General features: G+C 44.7%; 1 protein-coding gene across 5 annotated transcripts in view; it reads left to right on the top strand.

The window, feature by feature from the left end:
- The window catches only part of CNKSR3 (CNKSR family member 3), a 110,663-nt gene extending 94,377 nt beyond the window's left edge, over positions 1–16,286 (top strand). For 4 of the 5 annotated variants that reach the window (XM_005211065.5, XM_005211064.5, NM_001192112.3 and 1 more), the window contains 6 exons: positions 794–862; positions 1,130–1,276; positions 7,874–7,998; positions 10,535–10,740; positions 11,207–11,296; positions 14,762–16,286. In XM_005211065.5, the coding sequence (XP_005211122.1) occupies positions 794–862; positions 1,130–1,276; positions 7,874–7,998; positions 10,535–10,740; positions 11,207–11,296; positions 14,762–15,060 (936 nt within the window). In that variant the 3' untranslated portion in view covers positions 15,061–16,286. The remainder of the gene's footprint in view (positions 1–793; positions 863–1,129; positions 1,277–7,873; positions 7,999–10,534; positions 10,741–11,206; positions 11,297–14,761) is intronic. The other variant, XM_059889612.1, reaches the window with a different exon arrangement.
- The last annotated feature ends 255 nt before the right edge of the window (positions 16,287–16,541 follow it).

The following is a 16,541-nucleotide window of genomic DNA, read 5'->3' as shown; positions in this document are numbered from 1 at the left end:
ATGAACAAGAAACCATGAGAAAATATTTGACAAATAGATTACATATATTTATCTGCCTATACACACATATGTGGGGAGATATATATATATATATATATATATATACAATATTTGCAAATTTGTAATATATATATATACATACACAGATATTTGCAAATTTGTAGCAAATTGTTGTTTGAAGCACACGAAGTCTGGACTTTGTTTTGATACTGTGAAAATGCATCCATTTAGAATTCAACCTGAAGACAAAAAAAATTTAAATTTTTTCTAAATATCTTCTGTTTTCACTATCTTTCTATTTTAGCAATGTGATGATAACATGTAAAACAAGTTTGAGTAAAATAAAGAGTTAGTTTTAATAATCACATAAAAAGCAATTATGTGACAGAGTTACAGTGACCATCTTTACATGTTAAGCAGTTGGTCAGCTTTTACAAGATTAATTTTGACAGGAATATAGGGAAGGTACTTTTTAGATGAACCAGTGGCTTTGATCAGCCTGTTAGGTGGACAGTGCGTCCCACTCTTCATGGTAGGTTAGATGAACCTTGGCTGTTCCTACTGACAGATTATCTGTTGTAACAAACCACTGGAGATAACACGTGTATTCACATGCCAAGTTCTACAGGCTGTGTAGTTTTAGGAATCTCCAGCACACTGTGTAACTGTTCTTGAGAAAATTGTATTCCCATTGCTTGTTTTGTGTAGAAGAAAGAAGGGAGATGAAATAGAAGCAGAAAGAAAAAGGAGGCTTAAAAAATAAGACAGGTCTCTCTCTGTTTGTCTCTAACAGTCTCCTGCAGACAGATCTCAGAAGATTCATGCTGGTGATGAAGTCATTCAGGTTAATCAGCAAACTGTGGTGAGTTTGTTCGTTGAAGCTTCAGACTTCATCTTCCCCTTCTAAAACTTCTAAACCATTTTGCTTGCATTTAAAAAATTTGCAGTTTATATCCAGCTTTCCATAATTTTAAGCAGTGCTAGAATGAACAGATTTGTATCTGCCTATTTGCTCATAGCTGATTTCCTTGAGATGAATTCAAGGAAATTTGAATTCCTTGAACTCAAATAGGCTTGAGTTTTCATTATTCATGAGTAAGTCCCCTCTCCTCACTATCTTTCTTTGAAGGTGGGATGGCAGCTAAAAAATCTGGTGAGAAAGTTGAGAGAGAATCCTACTGGAGTTGTGTTACTGCTTAAGAAGCGCCCCACGAGTTCCTTCAACTTCACTCCTGCCCCGCTGAAAAACCTACGGTGGAAGCCGCCTCTGGTGCAGGTACTGTTATTGGTTGAAAGCCTTTCTTTGACATTGGTGCAGGAACAATGTATAATACCTGAGTTGTCTAAAAAAAAAAAAAAGGTTACAGTTTGATTGGTTTCGGGAGTGTATGGATTATCTGTGAACGGATAATTATTCTATAATCCCGTATGTACAGGTGCTCAGTTGCTCAGTTGCGTCCAACTCTGCAACTCCATAGACTGTAACCTGCCAGTCTTCTCTGTCAATTGGATTTCCCAGGCAGGAATACTGGAGCAGGTTGCCATTTTCTCCTCCAGGGGATCTTCCCGACCCAGGGACCGAACCCCCATCTCCTGCATTGGCAGGTAGATTCTTTACCACTGTGCCACCTGGGAAGCCCATCCAATAATCCTACGTACATGAGAGCAGACTTGCTGGATTTGCACTGACTAATATGGCAGCCACTAGCCACCTGTGACTGTTTCAATAATTAAAAGGAAAGCTTCAGTTCCTCTGTCTCACCAGCCACATTTCAGGTGCTGGGTAGCCGCTTGCGGCAACTGTCTGTCATCGCTGCAGACGGTGGCAGACTTCTGGCCCTTCTGGCCCTTCTCCTCTACCGTTTCAAACACACACTCCCATAAAGGAATCCAGTTTGAACACTGCTCTGAGACCGCCTGGGGTAGAGTCCTCAACATCGGTTTATCCAGGCAGGGGTAGGGACTGTGAGACCCACCCACCAGGCAGGGAGCTCCGTCACTCCTTTGTTAGATTTAGTAGTCTTGGATGAGAATAAAAAGCTGACTGGCTTTTAGTTTTATTATTTGAATTCTCTACAGACAATGCACTCCTTACTGCTTACACTTGGGTGGACATGCACCCCACCAACCCTCTCCTTATATCATCAGTTCTTTGTGTTTAATTTCTAAACCATGAAAGAAAAGCAGCACACTTTAAAGCTCTTTTATAAGATTGAGATTGCCACTTATGTGTAACTCTCTGTGATTTTACTGTCCATCTTCAAATGGAAGGAACGGCAGTACCTCACACTATCAATGGCTGTTTCGTGATGCACAGAGCGCTGGAAATCTGTCTGCGTGTGTACCTTAGTGGGGCAGGGGACCCATAAAAATAAAGAACAGGATGTGGACAGTGGAGCCAGGAGGGGCACATAATTAAAGCCACTTCTTAAATAAAAAGGGAACGTATCAATCACACTCCAGCAGCTTCTGTTTGCTTCGGTTCAGTTCAGTTGCTCAGTCGTGTCCGACTCTTTGCGACTGCATGGACTGCAGCTCGCCAGCCTTCCCTGTTGTTCTGCTTGCATCACTCAGCACACAGGGCACTGTCTTTCAATACTTCTGGATTTCTCAGAATGTGTTACTTAACACAGAAGAGGTCTTACTTTACCATCGGTAGTTGATGGAGGGCTTCCCGCCAGCCAGCTCTGCCAGCTCCTTGGTGCAGGGGGGTGAATGTTGGGTTCTGAGGAAGGGGTGATGGGCATGAACAGGTGAGCGAAAGCACCTCTTCCGAGGAGGTGGGAGCCTGGAAAACTCGATGGGATTTCGTAGGCAGATGGGAGGCTCTTGGTGGAGTAGATGAACGCTGTTCACACAGCCACCAAGGGAGGATACACTGCCGTCAGGGCGGGTGGTGCCCAGATAGGATTTCCTGGAGGCAGAGAGTGTGGCAGACGTTCTTGTGAAATGATTTAGGGCAGGTACTTCCCGTAAAACTTGGCAAGGAGGGAGGGAGGCAGACGAAGGAGGGGAAGCCCGCAAGGTGCTGTCTCAGGTAGAGTCTAGTCTTGGGCTGTTACCCAGGTGTAACCACACAACACAGGCTCTGGCAGCTATACGCAGGGGTGTCTGCTGTCGGCTGAGAGCAATTCTATGGAGCAGGGGGTGACCGTGAGCTTTTAGCAATAGATACTCACAGCAGCTGGGTTCACTGGCTAACCAGAGGGGCTCTGGGTGAACATCACAGCTCTCCGGCATGAATAAGTAGACCAGACTCTCAGGCAGGGGGTGGGAGAGAAAGCTGGACCAGTGGGCTGGGCTGGACAGGTGGGTATAGAGTTCTAGGCTAGGGAGCACGGACCTCATCCCGCAGGTAATGTCAACAGGTTGACAGTTGGTTTTTTACACTAATGTCTGGGTTGGTTTGCTAGGGCCGCCATAACCAAGTACCAGTGACCAGGTCACTGAAATGAAGTGTATTCCTTCAGAAGTCTGGGGGCTGGCGATCTGAGAGCAAGGTTGGCTTCTTGTAACGTCTCTTTCCTTGGCTTGCAGATGGCCATCTTCTCCTTGTGTCTTCATGTGGTCTTTGCTCTGTATGTTGTTATTCAGTCGCTAAGTCGTGCCTGACTCTTTGCAACCCCATGGACTGCAGCACTCCAGGCTTCCCTGTCCTTTACTATCTCCCAGAGTTGGCTCAAACTCATGTTCATTGAGTCGATGATGCCATCCAACCAGCTCATCCTCTGTTGCCCCCTTCTCCTCCTGCCCTCAGTCTTTCCCAGTGTCAGGATCATTTCCAATGAGTTGGCTGTTCACATTAAGTGGCCAGAGTATTGGAGCTTGCTCTGTATGTCTGTGTCCTAATCACTTCTTCTTACAGGGATACCAGTCAGACTGGATTAGGGTCCACTCATGTGACCTTATTTTAAATTAAGCGTATCTTTAAAGACTGCAAGTACAGTCACATTGTGAGCTACTGGGGGCTCAGGGGACACAGTTTAGCCCATGACACTATCTAAACTTGAAACAGCAGGTGGGAGGTGCTACATGTCTTTTGTTGTTTTTGATTTTTAGTTGCTAAGTCATGTCTGACTCTTGTGACCCCCATGGACTATCGCTCACCAGGCTCCTCTGTCCATGGATTTCACAAGCAAGAATACTGGAGGGTGATGCAATTTCCTTCTCCAGGTTTCTTCCTGACCCAGGAGTCGAACTTTCATCTCCTGCACTGGCAGGAGGCTCTTTACCACTGAGCCACCTGGCTTCTGGGTGAGGCTGGGACAGGGGCGATTCTGTGAAAGACTAACTCAAGAGATCCTTTGGAAGAAGTATCAAGAGGACTCACAAAACAGAGGAAGGGGGTCCAGAACTGAACTCCTTGCATTCAAATCCAATCTCTGACTCATCTCAGCTGTGAGACCTCAGACAAGTAGTTAGTATTTCTAAATCTCAATTCTAATTATTCATAGTAACCTTTAGAAAAGTCTTTGGGTTAGGGGTAGGCAGGCAGGGAAAGTGAGAAGCAGATGTGAAATGTGGCAGTGACCTTGCGTGGTGATACCAGTGACAGAAATCACACAATCAGAAGAGAACCATCTAGGAAGCAGAGAACGCAGGTCTTCTGATCATCACTGAGTTTGAAATGACAGAGGAAAAATCAGGTGGATGTGTTCAGAAGGAAAGCGAACATTATTTCTAAGTATAGGCTAGAGTCAGTTCCTTGACCTCTGGAAATTCACTTAAAAAGGGACATGCTTCCTTTTTCCTTTGTCTACCTTCCTGCCAGGTTCCACTCACTGTGCAGTTTGGGGGAAGAGATGAAGGTGAGGAATGAAACATGTAGCTTCACTTCCAACCCAGCTAGAGCACAGCCATCAAAATGCAGATGCTGGGGACTTCTCTGGAGGTCCAGGGGTTGAGAATCTGCCTTCCAACGCAGGGGACCCAGGTTTGATCCCTGGTTGGGGAACTAAGATCCCACATGCCACAGGAAAACCAAGCCCCCAACTCAAGAGCCTGCTGCTGCTGCTGCTAAGTTGCTTCAGTTGTGTCCAACTCTGTGCGACCCCATAGACGGCAGCCCACCAGGCTCCTCTGTCCCTGGGATTCTCCAGCCAAGAATACTGGAGTGGGTTGCCATTTCCTTCTCCAGTGTATGCATGCATGCTAAGTCGCTTCAGTCGTGTCCGACTCTGTGTGACCCCATAGATGGCAGCCCACCAGGCTCCTCTGTCCCTGGGATTCTCCAGGCAAGAATGCTGGACTGGGTCGCCATTTCCTTCTCCAATGCATGCATGCTAAGTTGCTTCAGTCGTGACTGACTCTGTGCAACCTTATGGACAGCAGCCCACCAGGCTCCTCTGCCTACAGGATTCTCCAGGCAAAAATACAGGAGTGGGTTGCCATTGCCTTCTTCAGTTTAATCGCTAAGTCACGTCTAACTCTTTGGAACCCCATGGACCATAGCCCGCGGGGCCCCTCTGCCCATGGGATTTCCCAGGCAAGAATACCAACTCAAGAGCCTATGTGTCACAAACTACAGAACCCAAACACTCTGGAGCCTGTGTGTCCATGAGCACAACTAGAGAGAAGCCTGCACACTGCAGCAAAGACCCCTTGTGCCTCCGCTAAGACTTGATGCAGCCAAAAACAAAATTCAGAGGCCATTTTATAGCTTAGTATCCTGGCACTGAGTCCACGATTTTCTCAGAACAAGAACTCTGGTAGACCAGTACTCTGTACACTTTCTCAGCCCCCATCCTGGGTTTTGCCCTCTGTGTTGTTCTTCAGGGGTCTGTATGCCTGGGTGCCCACCTCTGCTGGGAGGGAGCATCTCTAGTTCTTGTCCGTATCATTAATGTTATTACTAGAAAGGTATTCAGTGCTCTGTTTTTAGGCCACCACCCTGGTAAACGAAGGTTATTGATTTAGAAGTAACGATCAGTGTTGGAGTTTAGGGAAATACCTGCTCTATGGAAATGCCCATTTCCTTCTACTTCTGTTTGTGGAGAGCCTGGGTCCTGGGCCCCGTGTCTTCAGATGTCGTCTAAGATGGTCAGGCTGAGGTGTGGATCCATTCCTTGGTGCAGAGAGCTCACAGGCCCTCTGTATATGCTTGGGGAGTCTGTTTCCCTGAGCCTCAACGTCCTCCCCCAAATGGGGCCGTCACTCTGTGAGCACTGCTACTCCCATCCTGCCAAGCCTCAGACTCCATTTCACACTCTCACTTCTGGGAGGGTCTCCAGCAATCATCACCTGGGCCAGACAGGGCTTCGGTGTCTCTCTCTGTCTCCCCAGGGCCTAGCGCAGTTCTCACATGGTGCTTCCCCCTGGCCTTCCCCACATATCTTCGTGCCTTGACTCAGATTTCCTTGCTGTTGTTCCTTTTGTTATTGTTTAGTTGCCAAGTCATGTCCGACTCTTTGCAACTTCATGGACTGTAGCCCGCCAGGCTCCTCTGTCCATGGATTTCCCAGGCAAAAATTTTGGAGTGGGTTGCCATGGCCTTCTCACTGTTCTTTTACCAACCAGAAAGGGCTGATCGTCACTGTTAGACTATAGGAGAGATACGATTGAAGGTCTCACAAGATTTAAAAAAAAAATAGGTCCCCTGAGACCAATAACACGATTAAAATGAAGCCATGTGAATTTTAAATTTAAAAAATTAGCTCGTGAATACTCAAACAGCATAAGGTTGTGTACTTACTGTGTGATGAGCCTGTGCTAAAGCCCGTTACATGTGTTACCTAATTCTCACAGCTGCCCTTTGTTGCTACCGTGTGTGCGTGTGTGTGCGTGTGTGTGTGCGTGTGCATGTGTGTGCGTGCACACTCAGTCACTGAGTCGTGTCCGACTCTTTGTGGCCCTGTGGACTGTAGCCTGCCAGTCTCCTCTGTCCATGGGAGTTTTATGCTTGTTCCTGTTTATGCCCATTCTGTAGATAAGGCACAGAGAAGTTGCGTGATTTGCCTGGAGACACACAGCGAATCAGAGGTATAACCAGGATTGCACCCAGAGAGTCCGAGTTCCGAGGCCACACTCCTAGTCAGTGGCAGTGCTGTCAGTGATCAGTGTGAACTAACTCATTCTGTCCTCACCGCAGCCCTCCGTGAGAGGTGCTGTCAGTATGATTGCTTTTCAGAGGAGGAAGCCGAGGATTGGGAGTTTAGGTGCTTTGCTCAGAGCCAGAATTCTAACCTCCTGGTTACCTGACTCCCAGGCCTCGGATTCTCACAATGCATCTAGCCTTTCAAAACTCTTGGTAAATGGTTTATACATACCATGGGACATTAGTCATAGGCAACAATAAACTAATGCCATTGCAGCAACATGGACGGACCTCGAGAGTGTCGTACTAAGTGAAGTAAGTCAGACACATATCATATGATTTCACTTAATCTGGAGTCTAAAAATGATACAAATGCACTTATTTACAGAACGTAAACTCACAGGCAGAAAATGAATTTATGGTCACCAAAGGGGGAAGGGCAGGAGGGATAAATTAGTAACTTGGGATTAAACACATACACACTAATATACATAAAATAACCAACAGGACCTACTGTGTAGCACAGGGAGCGATATTCAATATCTTGTAATAGCCTATAATGGAAAAGCATCTGAAAAGAAATATATTCAGTTACACATACATACATGCGTATAACTGAATCCCTTTGCTGTACACCTGAAACTAAGACAACATTGTAAATCAACCATATCAAGAAACAAAGAGATTGTAAGTGTCTCAAAGAAGAATATATGTTGAATGTTGCTAGTAGCTGCAGACACGCAAATGACCCAGGACCCTGTTTACCCAGAGGCTGGGGTTGGTTTTGTGGAGAACGATCTCTGAGTTAACCTCCAAGCTTTTACGCTTGCTCCCTTTCAGACCTCACCTCCCACCACGACCACCCAGTCCCCGGACAGCACGATGGATGCCTCGCTGAAGAAGGAGAAGCCAGCCATCCTGGATCTTTATATTCCTCCTCCACCAAGTGTTCCCTACTCGCCCCGGTAAGTCCGTGCCCATTTTCGTGGTGTGCTCGTCTCCTGGGCCTGGGGATGCTGCTGGTGGTGGGAAGACCACGAGCATCTCAAGAGGAGGCTGAGGCCCGAATCCACTGTCAGAAAGCGTCGACCTGAGTGTGGGGGTCAGGAATGGGTGAAGGGTTCAGAAAAGTACAGACTTCCAGTTACAGGCTGAGTCCTGGGAATGGACTGTTGGGGTCAACAGCATGGTGACTGTTAACAATACTGTGTTGTGTATCTTCAAAGTTGCAAAGGGACTAGATCTTAAAAGTTCTCATCAGGAGAAAGAAGGAATTAGTCATTGTGTGGGGTGATGGATGTTACCTAAGCTTATTGTGGTGATCATTTTGCAATATATACATAAATCATTATGTTGCACATCTGAAATGAATATGACATTATATGTCAATTATATCTCAGAAAAACTGGGGGACGGAAGTGTAATTCTTAAAGGGGAAGTGTAGGGATAGATCCAGATAGTCAGACAGTTTGATGGGGAGGAGGGTGGTCCTTAAAGCATGTGCTTTTGGGTCATGTCATTTTCATTCTTCACTGGGCAGTGGAATGGGCTGTTTGGGGGTTCTCTGAAGCTGAAGTTTCATTAACTACATGGTAAACTTAACTCTGGGGAGGAAGATAATAAATATTTCTGCAAGATCAAAGTTAGTTTTATCTTGTTGAGAGAGACACGTGTTCTTCATAGGAGTTAAAAAACGTGAAAACAGGTGTGAATGGCCTGTATTTGTGCATCCATATGTGTTTATGTGTATTTATCTATTATGAATTCTTAAAGATCATTGCTTTCTTAATGGCTATTTTAAATGTTTATGGTGAAGTGAGGATGGTCATGCCAGATGTTATATAGGGGGTGATTGAGGTATGAAATACAGGCTTATTTATACCATCTGACATATTTACATATGCTAGTAAAACTAGAGAATCTGGCTCATTTATTCAACATATATTTCCTGAGAGTTGGGCCTGATTTACCATCTTATGCAAAACAGATGTAGTTCTTGCCCCTAGAGAACTGCCAGTGTCTTAGTCAACTGTTCAAGAATAAATTGAGAAATACGTAATCATGCTGTAATATTTCATAAGATAGAAGTCTGGACTGAACCTGTAGTGATGTTTCACTTTATATTGGAGTTTTTCATTTGTTTTTGTTTTAAGCTGAACTCTTTGCATCCACTGTGTTTCTTTCCTGGGCACAAAAAAGAAGTAACATGATTATCCTCCTCCTTGAGTCTTGGTTTGCCCAGAACTTATTACAGCAGGTGGAGCAGTGACCTCAGTGATCAGGGCATTCCGGTTGGTAGATAAGACTCTTCCCCGTATTCACAGACAAGGGTTCCTGTGGTTGTTGGATCTTAAGTGTGTTTAAAACTATAAGGAGCTGTTTGTTGCTTTGATGACCAGCATGTGAACTGTTCTATCAGAAACTGTAGGGAGGATCACCCCAACACCCCTAATCCTGAATATTCTTGCCTGAGTCTCAGCGAGGGGGTCACAAGAGCCATGGCAAGAAAAAGAGTATGCACATAGTAAGGGCAAGAGGGAACTGGGGCTCTTAATGTATTTGGAGAAGACATGTGGGGACACATACATATTGAAAGACACCATTAATAAAGCATATTTTATTAGGAATGAAACATGCAAATGGTCACAGAGGACAAGCGGTGAGTGTGGAAAGCGTTGCAAATGGGGAAGCTGTATTCCAGGTTTAAAAGTATAGAAGGAGACAGATTCATGGTGGCAGTCAGGGTGGGTACAAGTAGCAGACTCACTGGGAATACCAGTAGGCCAGGCTGATCTTTAGACTGTTTGGACTTAGTAGACTCTGTATTTATATAGTTGTTTTGCAATGATCCCCTAATGGAATTTACTAAATGCAAAAAAGTTAACCAGCTGGTAACTTGGACTCAACTAAAATTAATTTTATAAGTCTTAGTATAAGCTGGCATTCAGAAAGAATTAAGTTGCAGGCAGTGGTCCAATTTTTGCTGATTTTCTGTACTTAGTTCAGAAAATAGACAGTTTCCATTGGTCACTATAAAGGCCCCTTTGTAGTTTTTGACATCATTTTCAAATCTAACAACTGCCATACTTCAAGTGTCTTCTTTGCTTGATCTTGGCAAAGATACTAATCTTGGCATGAGAAAAAAGGTTTGGTTATATCTTCACTTGTGGTGTCTGTAGTAAACAGGAGATCCAGTTCTACTATAGGATAGGTGTACAGGGAAACCAGAGCTAGCTTTTCAAAGGTATATTTGTATCCTTTAAACTACACATACGAAAAAGTCTCATTTCCCCTTATTTAGTAGGATCATGATATTTACTTTTATTTAATAGGATCTTTATGTATTTGAGAAGCAGCTGTGCTTGAAAAAGTATTGCTCTTTCCTCCAGAGGAAAAGGAGAATTTAAGTTGTCTTCTGTGTGCTGGCAATAGTATGCCTCATAATTCTTTTGTTTGAGAGGATCTTTGTAAGCAACTTAATTATTGCCTTCCATCCTGCAGGGAAGAGAATGGGGGTTCTGTTTACGGATTCAGTAAATGTAAACAGCCACAGCCTGGTCCTAAGGGTTCCGAGTCCCCCAATTCCTTCCTGGACCAGGAAAGCCGGAGACGGAGATTCACCATCGCGGATTCTGATCAGCTGCCTGGCTATTCCGTGGAAACCAACATTCTGCCGGCAAAGATGAGAGAGAAAACGCCATCTTACGGTACGCTGCGGGGTGTTTGTCCTCTTCCCCTCCCCCTTCCTTATTTGGGACTGTTGGATGAATTTGGCAGACTTGCAGGGTAATCTGAGGAAAACATAAACCTCAATGAAATTCCAAGTATGAGACCTTTATTCATCTCTCCAAAGCCAAGGCTGGTTGAGTCATCACACCGCCTGGCATCCAGGCCCAGTGGGGTGAGATCATGTTACGGTTTTAACTTTCAGTGCCTGCATTTCAACTTGCAGTTGTTTTGCTCCGGGGACCCACAGACTCAAGTTCAGCACGCCTCTGTCCTCATGGCGTGCTGAGGAAACCCACCGCTTTAAAACACTTTTTCCTTACTTTAGGTTTTGCTTACGTTGCAGTGAGTGTGGTGTTGGGGTGCGGGACGGTCTAGTTCTAAATAAAGGGTTCTCTGGAGTCCAGAAACTCTCAACTTCTCCTTTTTCTTCCCCTTCCTCTGAAGGCAAGCCCCGGCCTCTGTCAATGCCTGCGGACGCGAGCTGGATGGGCATCGTGGACCCTTTTGCTAGACCTCGAGGTCATGGGAGGAAAAGTAAGTTTAAGCAAACGGAAAAGCACCAAACGTAAAGCCCAGGCCTTCATCTCGGGCCTCTTCCTAAGTGTGGTCAGTGACCACAGAAGTCATCTTCTCATCTACATCAGGGCTGCTGAAGGCCTCTAAGTTTCTACCTATGTCTTTGTTCAGCTGCCCAGTCATGTCTGACTCTGTGCAACCCCATGGATGGCAGCACACCAGGCTTCCCTGTCCTTCACGGTCTCCGGGAGTTTGCTCAAACTCAGGTCCATTGAATCAGTGAATCCTAGTTAGTGCTTGTAAATCTCCTAATTAGTTTCGTGTGCTTTACACCGGCTGTAGACATCGATGGTCCAATTTCTAAACAAGTAGAAATACCTTATTCATTAAACAATCCCATCCTCAATTTTTAGCTTTTCATTATTGGAGTCTGTCTTATTTTTGATGGACAGGCGTAGCTTTTTTTCTTCCCCGTCCTTATATTAGAGAATAATTACTATTGGAAAAGAAACTTGTGTTTAATTTACACTCTATTCCAAGTTACTGATGATGATGCTTCTCTTAAGGGAAATGTTGACCCAGATTACGTTTGATTGTCAAGACAGCCTAACATTGATTTTGCAGTGCTAGAACAAAGAGCTGTTGAAAAGATAGACAGCAGGTTGGCCTGAGATAGGAAAAGGAAGAAGAAATAAATTCTGGTGCCTCAACTGCCAAAGTGCTCAACCCCTGACATTTCCCTGGGACTTGGTAAAGTTTGTCACCTAAGTAGCTGAATTACCTGGATGATACTAAATTGGAAAAAGGAAGAAGATGCCATCTGAGGTCCAAGACACCCTTAGCTGACATGGAAAATCTGTGGAGCAGACAGCAGGGGGCAGGGCAGTCCTTTGTTTAGATCTGAGATGTCCACAGCCTTGTTGCCAGTCTTTTTTAGGCTTTGACGCCCCAGATGTAGTCTTTTAATATTTGAGATACGGGGTGTAGGGGTGGGGAGTGTGAGGTTGGGAAAATGGAAAGATACCTGACCTCTATCCCACCTTCCACATTTTCCTGGTGTTATCATTTTAGAAGGAAAGTTATCTGCATAAAATAATGGATACTTCAGGAAAACAAAACAAAACAGAACATGACCTTTTTTTGGAGAGACAACTCACATACCATAAAGCTCACCCTGTTAAAATGTACAATTCAGTGGGTTTCAGTATATTCATAGAGTTGTACTAATTCCAGAATATTCTGTCACTTCAACAAGAAAACCCTGTAAGCAGTCATTCCTCATTCCCACCTCCTTCAGCTCCTGGCAACCAAAAATCTACTTTCTATCTCTTGATTTACCTATTTAAGGCATTTCATATGAATAGACTCCTACGGGCGCTTTTTAAAAGTAACTTTTTCCCCCTTTGATTACAAAAGCAAAACAAATAAAAAATATAAGAAAACTTCCTGTAATCTGCTTCCCCAACCTAGAAATAATCACTCTGAGTGTTCTGTATATCTTCTAATTGTTTCTGTATTTACATATTATACACTTAGGAAAAATATGCAAAATGGAATAGATAGATGTTCAGAAATACTATGTAAGAGGAACACGTGCATTTTTTGTAATAATTGCGTTAGTAATCTGTCTTACGGCAATCAGTTCAGTTCAGTTCAGTTGCTCAGTCGTGTCCTACTCTTTGCGACCCCATGAATCACAGCACGCCAGGCCTCCCTATCCATCACCAACTCCCGGAGTTCACCCAAACTCATGTGCATCGAGTCGGTGATGCCATCCAGCCATCTCATCCTCTGTCGTCCCCTTCTCCTCCTGCCCCCAATCCCTCCCAGCATCAGGGTCTTTTCCAGTGAGTCAAGTCTTTGCATGAGGTGGCCACAGTATTGGAGTTTCAGCCTCAGCATCAGTCCTTCCAATGAACACCCAGGACTGATCTCCTTTAGGATGGACTGGTTCGATTTCCTTGCAGTCCAAGGGACTTGCAAGAGTCTTCTCCAACACCACAGTTCAAAAGCATCAATTCTTCAGTGCTCAGCTTTCTTCACAGTCCAACTCTCACATCCATACATGACCACTGGAAAAACCATAGCCTTGACTAGACAGACCTTTGTTGGCAAAGTAATATCTCTGCTTTTGAATATGCTATCTAGGTTGGTCATAACTTTCCTTCCAAGGAGTAAGCTTTTAATTTCATGGCTGCAATCACCATCTGCAGTGATTTTGGAGCCCAGAAAAATAAAGTCTGACACTGTTTCCACTGTTTCCCCATCTATTTCCCATGAAGTGATGGGAACAGATGCCATGATCTTCGTTTTCTGAATGTTGAGCTTTAAGCCAACTTTTACACTCTACTCTTTCACTTTCATCAATGTAGGTGGTTTATTTGCAAAGTCCTGTGCAACTCTTCTATGACCCCATGGACTGTAGCTCACCAGTCTCCTCTATCCATGGGATTTCCCAGGCAAGAATACTGGAGTCGGTTACCAATTCCTTCTCTAGGGGATCTTCCTGACCCAGGGATTGAACTTGTGCCTCCTGCATTGCAGGCAGATTCTTTACCATTTGAACCACTTATTCAGTCTGCTATGGTTGGACATTTAGGTTATTTCTGTTTTTTTCCTCTCAATTGTAAATAATGCTTCAAGAAACACCTTGTACATAGATCTTCCTATGTTTTTTTTTTTTTTGGCTGAATCTCACAGCATGTGGGATTTTAGTTCCCTAACCAGGGATTGAACCTGTGACCCCTGCAGTGGAAGAGCAGAGTCTAACCAGGGGAGTTTAGTTCCCTAACCAGGGAAGTCCCAATCTTCATACATTTTTAGAAGTGGAACTTCTTGATCAAAAGAAGGCTGCATGCTGCCAGGGTACCCTGTATTTTACGTTTACCTCCCCGGCCCTGCTCCCCAGCCCAGGGGGGCTGACTTTTAGGGTAGGATCATTCTTTCTTCTCCAGAAATGTCCCAAGCCTTGCAGAGCAGTAGAATCTTTGAACCCCACCCATTAAAGGTGGAGAGTGCCTGCCCTGCAGTCAGGGTGACAAGCAAAGGCACCCCACCTTCCTGAATGCCCCTGAGGGATGCTCCTGCGTAAGAACCGTGGTTCCAAGGGCCGGTGCTCCAGGGTGCAGGTATTGAACAAGCACAGGTGTGGAAGGAGTGATAGCATTACAAGATTTTCTTTGTTTTTTGATCTCAAGTGAAATTATGAAAATCCTATACTGATTAAAAAGGGCAGGCTCACTGATTCTTCTCTGCCCCCGTGTTACCTCTCAGATAGAAAAGCAGCCTGAAGTGTGAATGTCTTCCATTTCTGCTTTCTCAAAGCCCTGCGGGATGGGCCCAGCCGCCTGGGGGACCTGGTAGCCCATCCGTGAGTGGAAGGCAGGGTGCGGTGTCTGTTTCAGAAGCAGGGCAAGTCTGAGCAGCGGGTGTGCGGATGATGGGTATTTTAATGGACCGCTTGTGGGCTTTATCCGATAACAGGTGAGGATGCCCTCTGCCGGTATTTCAGTAACGAGCGTATCCCTCCCATCCTCGAAGAAAGCTCCTCGCCCACGTACCGCTTCTCAAGGCCCGGGACCGAGAGGCAGCTGGTCCGAGGCGCAGACTACATCCGAGGCAGCAGGTGCTACATCACTTCGGATCTCCACAGCAGCGCCACGATTCCGTTCCCGGAAGAAGGGACCAAAAAGAAAGCCGGCTCCTCGGCCGCCAAGTCCTCGTCTCCAGAACCATCCCTGCTGGTCAGCTGGTTGACTCGCCTGAAATTGTTGACTCACTGAGCCCCACGCTCCCTGGGGCCTCCTGGACTCCTGCTACCAAGTGCCTTGTTTCCTCGGTTGGCAATCTTGTTGTGATTCTCATTCACAGTATTATGTAGCCATCTTTTGCAATTTCGTGGGTTTCTTTTTTGGAAAGTTGTGTATTGCACTTCTTGGAATTTTGAAGTCATTGGATGGGAATAAATCCAGAGAATCTTAGATCAGATGCTGACTTGTGGCGGCCAAAGGAGAGAAATGGGGAGAGTCTGCCCCCCGCCCCCACCTTTTTTTTTTTTTTTGCTTCCTTAAGAGTCAGAACACAGAGACACATTCTGTAAAGCAGAGCCTTGGCCAGGAATGGTATGATCATTACAGAGAACAGGCCATTGTTCGTTTTGAGGGTCGAACTACAATTGGTGGCCGCTGTCACACAGATGTGTTGGATTTTGGTCCAACCTCTTCACCTGAAAAAGCCAGTGGAGAAAAGTTTTGTTTTGTACCACATGCAAACGTGTAGCAGCCTTGACCTTGAAATAACACGTGGGCAGCATCTGATGTTCTTTCAGAGCAGAGGTATAAATGTAGGCCTGTTACACTTGTTTAACGCAGTTTGCATAACAATCAGTGTAGGTCAGTTAATACAGAAACACGTGAAAACATTTAGATAGGGCTTACTACACACAAAGTTTATGGTTATTTGTAAGGGGTGTCATTGTTAATGGTGTATATTATTGTCTTTAAGGGAAAAGAAGCTATAATAGACTTGCTGACAGCCCAAAGTCTCATTCAGAAAAATGAAGCAAGCATACTTAGGTTTATGAGAGAGACATCAATTTGCATTTTAACCTGTTCAGTGACTATCTTCCAGAAAAGAATGGACAGTTCTTCAAAATTGTACATTTTGCTAATTAGAAACCTCTTGGAAAAATCTCACGGTCACTCATTTTCAACTAGCATATGGTATTTTGGAAAAGTGTGTCTGTATTAACTCTTGTTTAAACTGAATGTATGATACTTTGTTAGAATGAAAAGTACTATCTTGTTAATTTAAGTGTTTTAAATATAGTTGTATATTTTTCTTACCTTAGTCACATGTAATTGGTATATTTCTGTTTGGTGTCCTACAGGAAGCTAATGAAAAAGTGTTCAAGATGTTTTCAGGTTTACCAGTGACCACCATGGCTGTTGCCACCGTGGGCATTATTGTTAAAAAAGAAAAAAATAAACCCTCTGAAGCAATTTTAGAATTGTATGGATTAGAAATGGGGACATGGAGGGGGCATGTGTGGAGTTTACATTTGGGGACTTTTCTGAGCTGTACCCCTGGACAAAGCTGGTATTTGTCTTGAATTGTCTACTTTGCTGAACTGCCTGAAATCAGAGATTTCTTGGAGTTAGCAAACATCTTCCTTTAGATGCGATTGAGGGAGTTGGTGAGCTTCAGGGAACTGGCAACCACTTGTGTATTTGTGTGAATGAATTCAGTCAGGCTGTTTTGGTGT

This window comes from Bos taurus, chromosome 9 (assembly GCF_002263795.3).
Source record: "Bos taurus isolate L1 Dominette 01449 registration number 42190680 breed Hereford chromosome 9, ARS-UCD2.0, whole genome shotgun sequence".
NCBI lineage: Eukaryota > Metazoa > Chordata > Mammalia > Artiodactyla > Bovidae > Bos > Bos taurus.
Note: the sequence above shows the minus strand (reverse complement) of the source record. Positions and strands in the feature narration are given on the sequence as shown.